General features: G+C 34.9%; 1 protein-coding gene across 1 annotated transcript in view; it reads right to left on the bottom strand.

Annotated features, from left to right (window-relative positions):
• Spink5 (serine peptidase inhibitor Kazal type 5) overlaps positions 1-14,918 on the bottom strand; it is a 60,393-nt gene extending 45,475 nt beyond the window's left edge. Inside the window, exons 1-5 of the mRNA XM_032896569.1 lie at positions 14,799-14,918; positions 13,739-13,764; positions 9,396-9,523; positions 7,647-7,725; positions 323-450 (exon numbers count right to left, since the gene is read on the bottom strand). Of these exons, the coding sequence (XP_032752460.1) occupies positions 323-450; positions 7,647-7,725; positions 9,396-9,523; positions 13,739-13,764; positions 14,799-14,853 (416 nt within the window). The 5' untranslated portion in view covers positions 14,854-14,918. The remainder of the gene's footprint in view (positions 1-322; positions 451-7,646; positions 7,726-9,395; positions 9,524-13,738; positions 13,765-14,798) is intronic.
• Positions 14,919-15,839: the final 921 nt, after the last annotated feature.

The following is a 15,839-nucleotide window of genomic DNA, read 5'->3' as shown; positions in this document are numbered from 1 at the left end:
TCAGAAACTACATTGATAGATGAGAGAAGATAGTCATGCTTGTGTGTGTCTATGTAGCATCTGTTTATGTGTCTGCATTTGTATCTGCATGTCCTGTTTACTTAACAGAGATTGTGATAACTACCCAAAACAATCGCACTCAGTAGAATTTCGTAATATATAAAATGTTTTACTGTGTACATTTTCCCCAAAAAATGGTAAAAGAAACAGTGTATAAAGTTTGTTGGAGATTAGCTCGTAGCAAATGAATTATAAATACTGTGGGGAAGAAAACATATCATTTAGTTGCATAGACACTATGTCTGCTTTGTAGAGTACTCACGCATTCTCAGCACACAGGTGACATCTGCTGGGGTACGTTTTCCCATCTGTGCCACAAACTGCAGAAGCATCAGATGGACAGATGAAATCCCCATCTTTTCTTCTTTGCTTGAAGTTCTCACAATTCAGCTGCAAGAGATATAATTTAAGAATATCAAAATGTCAGACTCCTTATTAGAAAAATAAGTAGGTTAGTATTTCAAGCACTGAACAGAACACTGCAGGAAAAACGAATGTAGATATGGATGAGCTAACAAAGTAACAGACAATGAAATGTGGTCTGGAGGCAGAGACAGGGTTAGAGTTGAAAAAAAAAAAAACCAAAAAGATTTTGGTATGGTTTCAGCAACTTTCAGTCTGGGTGAGATAGGCCAAGCCCTCCTCAGTGAAACTGAGCACACTGTATATCAGCCAAATTCTGCCTGTAATCTCAACAGAATGATCAGTAGCCCTTGCAGATAATAAACATAGAAACCCTCTGTAAACTATGAACCATAAGAAATGTTTCATTATGTTATATTAGGATTAGGACAGATTTCCAGCTTCTTAATTTTACTGGTTTTGACCAGATAATTTAACCTATCTATGCTAAACTGTCCTCATTTGAAAAATGGGTATAATTTTACCGATTACTGATGCCATGGGGATCTTAAGTTTTTAATGTAGGTGCAGTAACTAGAAAAGTCTGATCACAAAATGGTTTGTGATATTGTGGTTACTTAAAATGCTTTCCTGGTCTGAAGAGATGGCTTGGCTGTTAGGAGCACTGGGTATTCTCTCAGGGGACCCAGTTCTGTTCCAGCACACCACTGTTGTTTAAGTCTGTTGGAGTTCTGACACCTTCACACAGATACACAGGTAGGTGAAAAACATCAGGGCACATACAAAAATGCTTTCTCTAATGACAGTCAGGACAAGAAAACTAAATATCTTTCAAAGATGATGGCAGAAATCTCCAGGTCACTGCTGTCATCAAATGAGATATGTTTAAGGACAAACCAGAATGTTGACAAAACAAGTCTGTCTGTCAGTAACTGAAGACAAGTGTTCTGACGTTGGATCTGCTATCTACTCACTTACCTCTTTGAACCCCACTTTTTTCGTGTGAAAAATTGGAAGTCAAAGCCAGCCCACATTCTACATTCATGGTAAGGATCAAAGAAATAATTATGAAACATGATTTGGCAATAACTATCATGGTGTAAGTTAACAAAGAATATGTAGTGTAATTTGAGTTTAATGTCCAACTAAAAGCAAGCACTTCTAACTAGAGTCCCCCACTTTCTATAGCACATGGAAAGTCAAATTTTGGTGCCTTTTAAATGTTTCAGTAGTGTATATGGAACATATGCTATGTGCCAGTAATGATTAATATGTCACCACAACTTAAAAAGCATATTATAAGTATACAGTAAATTTATCAAAGAATTACATCAGAGAATTGTCTTAGAGGGAAAATGATTGAAGTGGTAAGAAAAACTATATCATGGTCCCACGAGCAGAATGAAAATAAATAAAGTAACATCTTACTTCACTCACTTTCTCATTTATTACAGAATATTCATTACTTATTTCTAAGACTTTTAGTAGCCTACCAATTTGTGAACTGCATTGTAAACAGAGCTAGAATTCTGTATATTCTAACAAGGTCAAACATAAACAACAGTTTTAGATCATGATTCCGCAACAGAAATTAACCAAAGACATCAACACAGCTGTAATGGACTTCAGTGTTTATCAATATGCCAGAAATATCCTTTGGCAAAGAGTATCTTTGTGGGGAGATGACATTAGTGAGAAGGAGCCAACCATTCCAGAGCTGACAGAAAAGCTAGAATAGTAAGATTGTGGTTGCTGGACAATGCTTTTCAAAAAGCAGAAGAAAGAAAGTGTGGTTGTAGCATAAAGAAACAAGCAGGTGAGTTGCTATTTTTCTTTAAGATGTCATTTATAGAGGGTGTGGAAACATCCATAGGAAATTATGAATCAAAGTGAACAGCCAAGGTCATTGCCCTTCACCTGAAATACCAAGGGCAGCATACTAGGTCACAGGTGTTGGCTGGGTGATGGCAGGGTGAATCAAAAGGCCAGCTGGGAGGTGACAGGACAGGTGCAGGCATTTTCTATCCCACCACCTTGTCCTCCAGACTCCAAGGTTGGTGAATCACATCCTACAGGAAAATACCTCTTCCCAAGGCTGACACCTAAGAGCTCACAGATGGACCATGACCTGGAAGGAAGGCAGCCAACTGGGCTAGGTTCCAGAACTTTCAGCTCTTGCCCTCATTTCTTGTCCTGGCAATCCATTCACCAGAAACTTGATCATGAACATTAGTTCATTAGGAAGAAAATAAGTCAGGGCTGCTATGGAATTTAATGTTTAAAATGTGTGCATATCTCAGTATTAAGACAACATTAAAAAATGCTATCTACTGAAAACCATAAATCAAGTTAATTGAAACTGTCAGAATGAAGAGAAGAATTATTTATCAAAAGTGCAATATTCTTCAGAAAAATAAAGATACTTTCAATATGAAACAGGGTAAAATTCATATGGAAACAAACAATAGATAATAGAATGTTCTCACTAAATAGTAACAAAAAATATAAAGAATAAAAGTGAGATATGTACAAATAAGGATTTTGAACTGAAGTTCAGGCAAAGGAACCTCCTCAAAGGTAATATCAATGGAAACTTTTTAAACACAAAAGCGAAAGGAAAACAAAGAAGAAATTTCACAAAATGGGAGGAAGAAGTGGAAGTACAAATGTCTGAATAATAAAGGCAAATTCATAGAGTTTATGAAATAATGGAAGATAGGAACAGCTGTAAAACAGAAATTTGAATCTAGTTAATCTCAAAAGTGTGGGGCATAGCATACTTTCAGAATATAAACAGAAAAAAGGTTTACAATCTGAAAGAAGACAGAGAGATGCAGATATTATCTATAATTATAAATATTTGAATATACAGATTTTAAGTTCAGGACAATCATGACAACATCAATGGTGAGTATATTACACTTAAATGATCACTATTGGGAAATTAAAAACAATGAACTAATTTGAAAATAATTTTTAAAACTGAAGATAATAGTTAAGAAAAATGGTAAAATCGAGTTGTATTGTAGGAGAAGTACAGAGAGTAGTGAATAAACCCACAAGGGAAGACACAGGGATTGAGTCATTTAAAAATAATACTGAACCACATAATGATCTCAGGGAAAGATTAAAATTAAAACTTTACTATGGTTAAACTCAGTGTGTCACAAATCAGCAGAAGAATAGGTGTGAGGAGAAATGGAGGTAAACATGGATGAGAGAGATCTGAGTGCATTATATAAACACACAGATTGAGCTCATTTAAAAAAATAAAATTATAGGAAGCATTTTGCTATTAGGCTACTTCATTAAAAGATCTAGTATCAATTCAATTACATAAGTCAATTTCATGTTTCTTTTGCAAAATTTGGTAAATAGGAAAGAGATATAAAGATGTAAAAAATGAATAAGGTATACAAATATTTAAAATTAAATAAGAAAGCACTCAAGAAAATAGGAATAGGCAGAGAGTAGATGTAATAATATTAATACTTACAAAGTAGGCTACAGTCTGGACATATTATTAGTGACAAATTAGTTCATTATATAAAGAAGAATTAGGAGGAGAAGAATGTGTGTTCACTCACCTAACATAGGCCCACGGGCTCCCAAATAATTCACAATGTGTAATAACTTTAGATAAACCAACTAGAATGACAGACTTTAGAAAAGACTAAGGAACTGCTTATTAAGAAAAAATAAAATGATTAGTGTTGTAGATATTTTGAAAAATATCACACAAACAAAATACAAACATTACTATTTTATGTAGCATATGAGACAAATATCAAGATAAATTCTACATAATTACTAATAATTACTAAATAACTGATATCAGATGTTCTATATTTCTAACAAAATATTATTAAACATTAAGCCTAATATAACAGCACTCATTCTAGTAGATAAATAATGAAATATGATATTATGGTGAAGTAGATTGTATAATGGACCATTTAGTTAATAATGGCAAAATAAAATGCCTGAGGTAAGAAGCCAAAGACTGCCCATCACTAATGTTTTATATATACTTGCCTGCCAACAAATGTTAGCACAGTTAGAGGAACATTTTTTACATTCTTAGTAGAATGTAAATTAATACAACTATTATGGAAGTCATGATGTAGGTTTCTCAACAATCTAAAACTAGAGTACCATATAGACCCAGCTGTAATGACTCTGTTCATATACCTGAAGAACTTCAGCTCAATGGACAATGGGAATATTTGTACAGCCATATTTGTTGTTGCACTATTCACAGTGATTAAGAGACAGGATCACCCTAAGATGTACATCAACAGATGAACGTGTAAAGAAAATGTATATATGCACAATGAGATTTTATTAAGCTATAACAATGAAATTATCACTTTTTCCAAAAATAAGAATGCAACTGGGCACCATTATGTTAAACGCTGTATGTATGAGTATATTATGTGTGTGTGTGTCTGGTGTTTATGTGCATGAGTCTGGTGTGTATGTACATGTGGTGTCTGTATGCATGTGTATGTCTATATCTATGCCTGTATATATACATGTGTAAGTGTGTACCTGTGTGTGTTTCTGAATGTGTATATATGTGTATCTGTGTCTGTAGATGTCTGTGTATATGTCTGTGTGTGTCTGTTGGCATGTCTGTGTCTGTTTGTATACGTGTCTCTGTATATTTGTGTCTGTGTGTGTGTGTATTGGTGTGTGCCTGTGCATACGTGTGTCTCTGTATGCTGTATCTCTGTGTCTGTACAAAATTAAGGAATAAATATAATCAAGGTATAACAAATCTATATGTTAATATATGCGAAAACTAAAATGGATGTATTAGTAAAAATATCAAATGCTAATAATGATGCAATAAATATGTGAGTTGATAAATAAACATAATTCTAATTGATATATTAATCTGTGAGAGAGACAGGCACACAGGTGAAGGTCAGAGCACTTTAACTGCCTTAGATCTATTTTTGACTATGTATCTACTCATATCTATTTCTTTTTTTTTTTTGTTTTTTTTTGTGTGTGTGTGTGTGTGTGTGTGTGTGTGTGTGTGTGTGTGTGTGTGTGTGTGTGAATGCAGGTATACATGTGAGGGTCAAATCACATTTCATGAGCTATTTTAGGTCACAGTCCATCCAAGAATATTTCTTTTGTTGTTGTTTTTGTCTGCCATTCCTATTACACATTTCTTGTCCCAGAAAACTTGCAAGTCTCAAAGCAGCTTCTCCCTGTTTCCATTAATTTTATTCCTTTATAATTCAATAATAAATTTGCTTTTTGTTATATTCTATTTGCATTTTTAGGTGAGTCCTCAAATATCAAGTTTTCTACTTTAAAAAATAATTTATTTTTAGTGAAACTGGGCTTGTTTCTTTTTATTCTTTCCTTTAAAGTTTTAATATAGTTATTTCAATATTTTGTGTACATTTTAAAGAACTATTTTAACTACAGTTGCCAAATTGAACAACTGAATACATTCAGAGACATTCTCATTCATGAATTTTTATATATCTTAAACTCATACTTTGATTTTCCTCATTTAAATTTTAAAACTGTACATAGTATACGATATATTACACAGACAAATGATTGTCATACTCCCCTAAAGTTTATATTTGTTCTACTTTTTCTTACTTTAAATGCATTAAAGTTTTGAGATCTTGATTTATATGGTGGGAGGCTAAGACGTCTGCTTTGAAAACACAGGTAGATGTTATTTGCAAGCCTGATGATCAAGCTAAAAGAATTAATATAGCAGGCACAATTACATAATTTTATATCTTAAGATATCTACTTAACATTTAACAAATTTCACTTTACAGATGTGAACACAAATTCATAAATAAATTTGTGAAGATTGGTGTGTGTGTGTGTGTGTGTGTGTGCGTGTGTACACACTTTGCTCATTTTTTCTCATTTACTTGAGTCTTATATTTTTGAACACTGTTGGTGATGTCAGAGTTTTAGTCAAGGAGACAAAAGGAACAGAAGAAAGGATATTTCAGAGTGGCCCTGTCTCAGAAGAGAAACTTGGATTTCAATGTAATGACCAGAACTTTTCAGTCCTCCTAGGTCAAAAAGTAGGTCCTTTAATTATAGACAAAAGATGCACAGGTATTGGCTAGCTGTGTGGCTGATCTGGCATTGTTTTAAAAGTGAGACTGACTGAGCCCAGGAAAAGAATTTAGTCAACTATGTTTATGGCGGAGGCTGAGTTTCTCATTCTTGAGTTGCACTGCCAAGAAAGATGGTAGCTGGACTAGACCATGTATGATACAAGTAATTAGGGTGTGCCTACCTTGACTGATCATTTTAATTATATGTCAGGGCCAAAGGAGAAGGAAGAGAAGGAAGAAATTAAAGAAAAAGCAACACAGGAGACTTGGAGGTGATGTGCTTGTCAGCTTAGCTGCTAACAGACCAAGTCCTGCCAACTAAAATTATGTGATTTGGTTAAGACAGACATTTCCATCAATATGGAATCTTTTATTTCATTTTTATAATATTTTAAATTTTATTTTTGGATATTTTTCTATAATAAAATGCACTGGTCGAGTGAAATAGTTGTGTGATGCTTCTTATCTATTCAGTCATTTTTTACCACCTTTTATTTTATGATTTGCTTTTCCTTTAACCATTAGATACTTAGCTCAGGCAAAATATTAAGTTGAATCTCAACCCACAAAATAGACATAAATGAGCCCAGTTGAATTATGAGAACACTCCAGGTGTCATACAAGAAAAATTGGAAGAAAAAAGAAACCCAGGAAAATAAAAGGTAAAGAGAATAGATTCGAGACCTGTTGACACATGTTAAACAGTGTGGCTAGCTTTTAAAATTTTAGTTGATAAAATAAAGACTCCCAGAGACACACAGATTGCCCAGATTACACAGACAATAAGAGTTCTGAAGTGTGTTATTATCTCTATTGTCCAAGCAAGGTTCTTACAGGAACTAGACAGACAGGAGGTAAGAGAAGTAGTCCGGGAAAGCTCACACCACGTGGCTTGCTCCACCTCTCAACACCTCACATGTTTTCGGAGTAGGGTCATGGGCTGGGCTTATGGACAAGCTGTACTAGATACTTAGCCCACCCTTGGACTAAGCCACATTCCCTCCCTTCTAAGTGGTTGGCTTCATAACAGGTAATTAGGAAACAAACAGATAATTCTAGAGTCTAGCGTCATCTTAGCAGCAAACATGATTGGTTAACTCCAGATAGTCTCACCTTTGCTGGGGCAGTGGCCCTGGTGGCTCTTGACAAAAACCTCACCCTCATCATGTCCTTGGTATTTGTTTCTTGTTCTCTGAGCAAGAGAAAGGAATAGTATAGTATAAATTAAAATTAAAATTGCTTGCCAACCTTTAGGAATAAAATCCTCATCTTGAAGGTTTTTTTTTTTTTTTTTTGCCTATTCTGACATACCAAAGTGAAAATAGGCCCTTTATAGCATGGGAAATTCTGTGATCTCCACAATACTGGGGAAAGAGTCTCAAATATAAACTAGAAGAGGGAAGACACTTGGTGTTTAGCCACATACCTGACTTTTAATACTTCCTGTAGCAAGATAACTATCTTGCTACTCTAAACACTCTCTGTGTCATTATTTGCAACATTTGAAGGACTACACTGAATTACACAGCCCATTCTCAATGGGAATGTAAGCAGACTATAGACCGTTCTTCCCAGCTAAGCCAATTACTTTATCAATAGGTAAAAAACAAAAATAACAATTTAGCAAGTGGCCCTATTAATAAACTATCTTGTAAGTCTTAGATCATTTCATTCTTGTTTAAAATTATCAGTAATATTATTCTATTCATAGATTTGGCTTCACATATATAAAAAAGGATTAAAATAGTTGATGGTTCTCATGTAGCTTTCGAATGAATGAGAAAATGTAATTGCCCATGTATGTTCTTCCCTCATCCACAGTGCTTTCCTGTCATTTTTCTTTATCCCTCAGTCTCTTCAGTAGAAATAAAACATACTTTCAGTGTTTTTTCTATCAATATTATTGAATATGTCACATTAAAACCTTGACATATACCATCATGACTTTTGAAAAAAGTTATAGGATAATTACCTTAAGTGAATAAGTTTAGCATTGTCTTGGTACCTGTGATAATATTCAGAAATTGAAGATGGGATACCTGTTAAAATCACATGAGAGGCCTGACAATGTATGTCAGTCATGCCTAGCATTCAGGAAGCCCTAGGTTCAATCCCTAATAGCAGGAAAAATATCCAAAAAGAATCCCAAAAAGAATTGTAATACGCTGGTTTGTGAATTTAGAATCGACAACTCAAACCTTCTACTGCCTTCTGCTTGCCACTGAAGAGAAAGAAATCAAGTTAGGGAACATTGGGTAAATGCCAAAGCATTGAGTAACATCCTGGTAAATTTCCAGTATACTTACTCTTTCTGAGCATGGCAGTGAAAGCTACAGGCAGATCTTTAGTCCACCGCACCCTTGTGTAATCCTAGCGGATTCTCTCCTGGCACCCCAAGTAGTCTAAAAGCACCCTGCATAAATCTCTCTGCTAGCTGGCAACCACTAGGCACGCATGTCAGTTTCTTGGTAGGGAATCTTCTTAGGCTCTCCGAAAGAGCAGAATCAAGTCTTAACAGGCCCAAAGGAATCTGACTTTCTTAAGTTCTTTTTATCTTAGAAGCAGGAAGCTCAAAGTGGAATCATATTCTGAGAAGACTACAGAGAGTGCTGGTTAAGATATTAACAGAGAGCTCCCTGAAAGGCCTTTGAAATCCCATTGAGTGATCATTTAAATCATTCTATGTGGGTGGCAATTATCAAATTTTATGTTATGGTATGTGGCACAACGGCCTGCTGAACATGTATATTTACTCTTTCAGGTTTGGAAAAATATTGAGTTAAAAGAGAAATTAAAAAACAGGCTCTCAGAGACTAGTTAGCTGGTAATTTGAACATGTGCAAGGAAATGGATTTTACTCACAGTGTTTTTTTGCACAAGATACATTCACTTTGGAAAATGATGTCATTGAGACTTTGAGAAGAATTGTTGCCTTGTGGACATGACAGTGTCCCATTTTTCATCAGTGCTCGAAATTTCGTGCATGGGTCCTGGAAGAAATACAGTTATATCATCGAAGCACTACAAACAACTTTGTTTAATAAAAGAAGAAGGTATACAACCAGTTCAAACAACACAAAAATAATGACTTTGGCTTGTCTGTTAAAAGCAGGAAGCTCACCTAATAAGTGTTTATCTGATACAAAAGGCATGGAAACAAAGGATACTTGATGATTTCCCATGGTGATACCAGTGACCTCAAAGAACCTTTGACATTTCATTTACTACCCTTGTTATGGTGACAGCATTTATAACAACAACAACAGTAAGCTAAACTGATACATTAAATTGTAGCACATAGTAAAACAATAGTAATAGCTAACTAGACTGGGAGAAGAGAGCTAAAACAGAGTAGATGTATTAGCTCCGGACACTGCGGGGGAGCCTACTATATGTTCTGGAATGTGAGCTCCTTTTCTTTTTTCTTTTTTTTTTTTTTTTCTTTTTTTTTCAGGGCTGGGGACCGAACCCAGGACCTTGCGCTTCCTAGGCAAGCGCTCTACCACTGGTGAGCTCCTTTTCATAGAGCAATATTGACAGTTATTAAATATTTACAAGAGCTCCTAAATACTAAGAAAACAAGTTTTTTATAATGATTCATTCTCTGGGCAAGTTACAGCTCCTTTGGCACACCATTAGCCTTATATCAGGCACTTCGGATCTAAAAAAGCTGAAGATTCAGGGCTCTTTCCCAAAGGCTTAGAACAGGCCAAGGCATGATGACTTCCAGTTTAACCTTTGGTCTACTACTATAATCTGTGCAACATCCTCAAAGACATATTATGATCCTCGTGATTTGGACTTCTTTTTTAGTAAATGCCAATGGTTGGTCCTTCCTCAAGTTTACAAAGGAGTGCAGAGATCATTTTTAATATTACAGTCAACAGGAACAGCCTCTGAAGTGCGAAGAATCTGTGTATTCATTCCTATGCTGAGCATGACAACCTGTTCTCTCTGTCACTGTGTGTTTCCGAGGACTGAAGTTCATCTTAAAGTGAACAGTGCATCGGTGCAGTAGAAGCAGGTAGTGATTCAAAATGCTATCTTCACTACCAACCGAGAAAGTTTTCTAGGCCCTAGATCAACCCTGCCAAATTTATGGTTAATACTTTCTTTTGATTTTTTCACTAAACAACAACAATACCCTATTTCTTACATGCTTCAACCAGAATATAAGTAATAAAGCTTTTGTTCCAACTATCAAATGCACCTCTTCCAAGGAATTGACCATAGGAATCTACAGACTCTTAAAAAAGCTGTATAATAACTCAGGCTGTCAACAATCATTCATTGTGAGGTTATTGTTAAATTCAATACCATAATGAGTTAGTAAAGTAGCAGAAGAAGGACAGCTTGAGTAGCTCCTAGAGACTAATGAGTTTCACTGTGTCTAACCCACCTTCTTAAATAAGTTTGGAAGTTGAAACTACCAACAGAATGAATAGTATCAGGGACCAGACGATCCCTTGGAAATTTTGCTAACATGAATATCTTTGATTGTTATCACTGCTCAGTGATCTTCTCTCAGAGAGAAGTAGCAATTTTACAGATTATCAGCTGGTCTCTAGATCTGGTATCTGGTTCTGTGTTTCTTTTTCTTTTCTTTTCTTTTCTTTTCTTTTCTTTTCTTTTCTTTTCTTATGCCAGTTTAGAAACTTACTTCCTAGGTTGACAAATGTAAATGATTCCTCAGGACTTTCAAAGCCTTCTAAGAGAAAGGCTACATAATCTAGGGTTTTTTGCAGTAAAATCATAACCCTTGTGAGGTAGATATTAGACAACATGTTTAGGAAAAAGAATCATGACAATACTAGAATAAACCTAAATACTTTTGATCGTTAAATCATAAAAGAACAACATCAATCCAGAGCAGTTTTGACTAGACTCCATAATGTCACAGTTCAACTCCACAATGCCACAATTAGATGTGATTCATTAAAAGATCCAGTCTTTTTTAAAGAATGCACTTGTAGTTTAGAGAGTGAGTTAAGAAACTTGCTCACAGTACTCAGTATGCTCGGATATGGGTCACTCACTGGTGTTTTTCTGTGGTTTAAATAGCAAAGCAAGTTTCCTGAGATGCAGTGAAAAACAACAGAGAGCACTAGATGTGTTTCTCTTTGGGGAACACCTAGCACCCCTGATTATTGACCTATAGGAGGCAGACTCAGGGAGCACAGCTAGACTTAGTTGTCATCCATTAGAGACATGGGCGGTTACTCCAAGCCCTCAGCTTGCTTTTGATTCTCCAAGGTTGCTCTTCTTGCTTTGTGCTCATCTCATATCAGAGAACACTAGATCCACCTCAGGTCAAGTGTTCCTTAGCCTCCTCAAGGACGTCCTGTTGTTATCTTTTGTCCATCCACATCACTTGCCATTCAATGCCCTGGGAGATAGCATTGCTCTTTTTTCTTTTCTTTCTTTCTTTCTTTTTTGTATTAGAATGCTAACAAATTTGTTTGGGCTTTATAATAACCCTTCTCTAATGACAAATTTCAGCCTGTACAGAAGATCCTTTCTGGTAGCAGCAGTGTCAGTCCATGGTGTTCAGGCTCATGTTTAAAATATTCAGCAAGATACTATGGTGCTAGGAAGACATGAAGCTTTGTGGGACAATATTCAAAGAGTGTTCTTGGAAACCTTTTCAGAATGATGACTGCTTCCTTGTGGGCCTTTGCCTTTCATGACAATGTAAGAAAGTAGCTAAACCTGTGCTTTTCAAGAAAACTTTCAATGCGATCAAAATTACTGATATGAAAGAAATTCAGTGCAATGCTCTGAGATTTCAACACGTGTCCAGTGCTCTAAAAGTCAGACTCTACCTTATTTTCTTGAATTCTCATTTAGTAGTCAGAATTGGGTGAAATAATAGAGACTATACTTAAATACATCCTGTTGACATATTTAAGAATATATATATTATATATATAAGAATATATAACAATGTTTCTTTTAAAGAACTTGTTACACTAAGATACAATAAAATATTTTAATCATTTTAAAAGAAGTTTGGTAGAAAGAAAAAGCTGTTTCATTTCTTTCTTTATTGAATGTTCATGACCTTTGAGAGATAGAGCAAACTTTTCTACACACGCAGTATTGCTTTACATGATAACCAATAATATGCATAGCAGCCTGAGACCAAAAAATAAAATAAGTACTTTACAAAGACACAGCTTTTTAATTATCTTTCAAATGCATATAACATATATTTCTATACAAAATGGTTCTTTGATTTCTCAATACCAGGCTTATCACAACTGGCTGGATACCTTCTGGAATCCAGGGCTCTGCCCTCATAGTTGCTTCTACATGGGCTGCTGTAAGATGCAAATATCTCTCTTGGTTTTTTTTTTTTATTCATCTTTCCATGTTTTCTCACCATATTTATATGTTTTAACTTTAATTATAAGTTTTAACTTTGTGTATTTAATTAGTTTAGAAATAAAGACAAACTTTAGTTCCTGGAATATTCTGTATCTTACTCTTTTTCTTCCTAATACTATTATTTAATGTACCACATATTAATTTCTTTGTTTACTGCTGCAAAAATTAATGTTTCAGAGAGGCATGAGTTTGATGTCTTTTGTTTACTTTAGAATACTCTGGTACTTTAAAATAAAATTAGAGGGGGTTGGGGATTTAGCTCAGCAGTAGAGCGCTTGCCTAGCAAGTGCAAGGCCCTGGGATCGGTCCCCAGCTCCGGAAAAAAAATTAGAAATATATTAGCAATTAAACATTTATTTAATTTTGTGTATGCATGCACATACATGTGCACATGTGTGTGCTATGTGCTGTCTACAGACACATCTTTCTTTGCATAATAATTGCCAGAAAATATGTGTTATATCTTTTTTAACTACTGAGAGGAACAAGAGTAATTATTTTAGTTAATTTTCCTGTGCTTGTCTATGGTGTTTTAAAGCATCATTTTAGCATGATAGATTGCCTCTTGAGAACACCTTATATCAATAATATAGAGAGAGGAAGGGGGGGACAGAATTACAAAGAAGGAGACAAAAAGACAGAGAAACATAGAGAGAAATACTCATGTTTGATCCATAAAGACTTGTTTCTTTGTTTTTAACAGAAGCTATTAGTGCCTGTCAGTATGCTGTCTGTGTAATTAATATGAAGGTGTTGGCCACAAATCAGTTTTCTTTAGGAAACTTGGAATGAATTCAATGAGAAGAAGCAGGACTGACCTGATTTCCTTTCCAACTGGAGGCATCTGGAACAAAAATGCAGAAACCAAAGTTAAAAGAACATAAAATATATAATAAGTTAGACATATGATTCACATAATGGAAGGATCTTATTGCTTTACTGACAGTATACTCTAAAACCACAAATTATCTTGAATTTATTAAGATTCATGGTGGCCTATTAAGTGAATGCAGTGAGCAAGGAGTCCTAGAGGCTCAATCACTTAGGAACGTTCATCTACTTTGGAAAATAATACTATAGTATAATCCCACTCCTACCAGATTATCTACTTCCTCTAAAACCTTATTGTATAATAAAACATGTCATTCTCCTTTGAAAGGTGATAGCATGGTATGAAATACTTTATACTAAGTTGAATATAATTTAAAACACTCAGACAATATGAAGGTAAAAATATTTGTGTATAAGTATAGTCTTGTACCAAGGTTCTGTGTTTTAAAATGCACTTGTCAGAGAAAGGTAAATCTGTGTAGCCCATGTCATCCAAACAACCAAACAAAGTTAGAAAACTCATTTTCTAGCTCTCACAAAATTACTTCATCCTCAGCTACAATATTTCTGATTCACTTTTAAGATATTTTAGCAAGCTGCATATTTAAGATTTTTAAAATAAAAATATAAGAAAATATATCTTATAGATCTTAAAAATGAAGTCAATATAATTTATTATTATATTTTATTAATTAATTTTTAATATTCTTTTATACATGTATTATCAAAGTACATGTATTATTTAATACATGTCAGTTTTAAATATCTCATATCTAAAAGTAGTAAAAACTGGATGCTTAGTGAAGGGAAAGTACAAAATAAACTACTGGCTTTTCAGAACTAACGTAAAGTTGTTAGGAGGGACTCTCAGAGATAAAAGTCCTAACACCTTTCTGTTTTTAAAGATGATTTAAGACTTTAAAACACACACACGCGCGCACACACACACACACACACACATTTTCTAAGTGGAATTGAGGAATCAAAGTCCCTTCCCCAGGCTCTGAGCTGTGTGATAAGAAACTTCAGTTTATTCAAATTGCTCACCTTGTGTGAGATAAAATGCCAGGGTCAGAAGCATTGGCACCGTGGCTGTCTTCATGCTGAAGATGATGTAAGTTGGTTACAGGACTGCTCTGTGCATTGCTCAGCTGGTGCTCTAAGACTGACCTCATGAGATGCAGCTCACTTTTATACATCTGGTGACACACAGAACCAGTTGTTCAGGATCATGCTAGATAGACTCCTTAGAGGACACCAGTTTAGTTTCCATTTTGTGAGATCCTGCCAAGGTATCAGATTTAAGTAGATAATGTCTATTTCTAGAAGAGTAATGGATTTTTATAAAACATTCTCAAAAGCCAATAGAAGGAACCCTACCTAAAGTTGATCATTTCTAATTCTATGTGATTAGAAATCCTATGTGATACCAAGTATGCTACCTCCTAGTCAAATATGCCTCTCTCTAATTGACCTCCCTTCATAAGTGAGAGGGGGAAGGGGAAAGCAGACAGATTGATTGTCCTACACAGTAGGGAAAAAAAGTAAAGATTTCTACATCTGGGAAAAGTTGTGTGTAATGAGAACCTAGGCTTCCCACTGATGTTATCTACAGTACTTCTGAAGTGTGTGGTTTAATTGAGACTACAAAGTTGGCATCCTTTTCAGTGGACACACAGGTAAGGGCAGAAACTTTGTGAAAATATGTCTTGTACATATCTACTTTTAAACCTTCTCTTAGGGTTGCTGAAGTCGTCGAGCAATGAAACACTTGCCTAACATGTGAGATACTGATCTTCTTCCCTACCTAGAACTACAGAAATAAATCTCAATCAAAACAATATGCTATCCTAACCAAATACCACACAAGCATTAGAGACTCAAGATTGAACTTTCTATAATCCGTAATATAAAAATCACACTCTATGCCAAATAAATTTATTCTTTTATTACTTGGCCTTCCTTCAATAAAAAATATAATTAAAAGTTACAAATACATGAGTATAACCTTTTTCTAGTATTGTTGTTTCTTTGTTTCATTCTACAAGTAGCACATTATGGATGTCAGCACACCTTCCAGTGTTGGCT

The sequence above is a fragment of the Rattus rattus genome, chromosome 3 (genome assembly GCF_011064425.1).
Source record: "Rattus rattus isolate New Zealand chromosome 3, Rrattus_CSIRO_v1, whole genome shotgun sequence".
Lineage (NCBI taxonomy): Eukaryota > Metazoa > Chordata > Mammalia > Rodentia > Muridae > Rattus > Rattus rattus.
The sequence above is the reverse complement of the archived record's forward strand: the minus strand, read 5'-3'. Positions and strand labels throughout refer to the sequence as shown.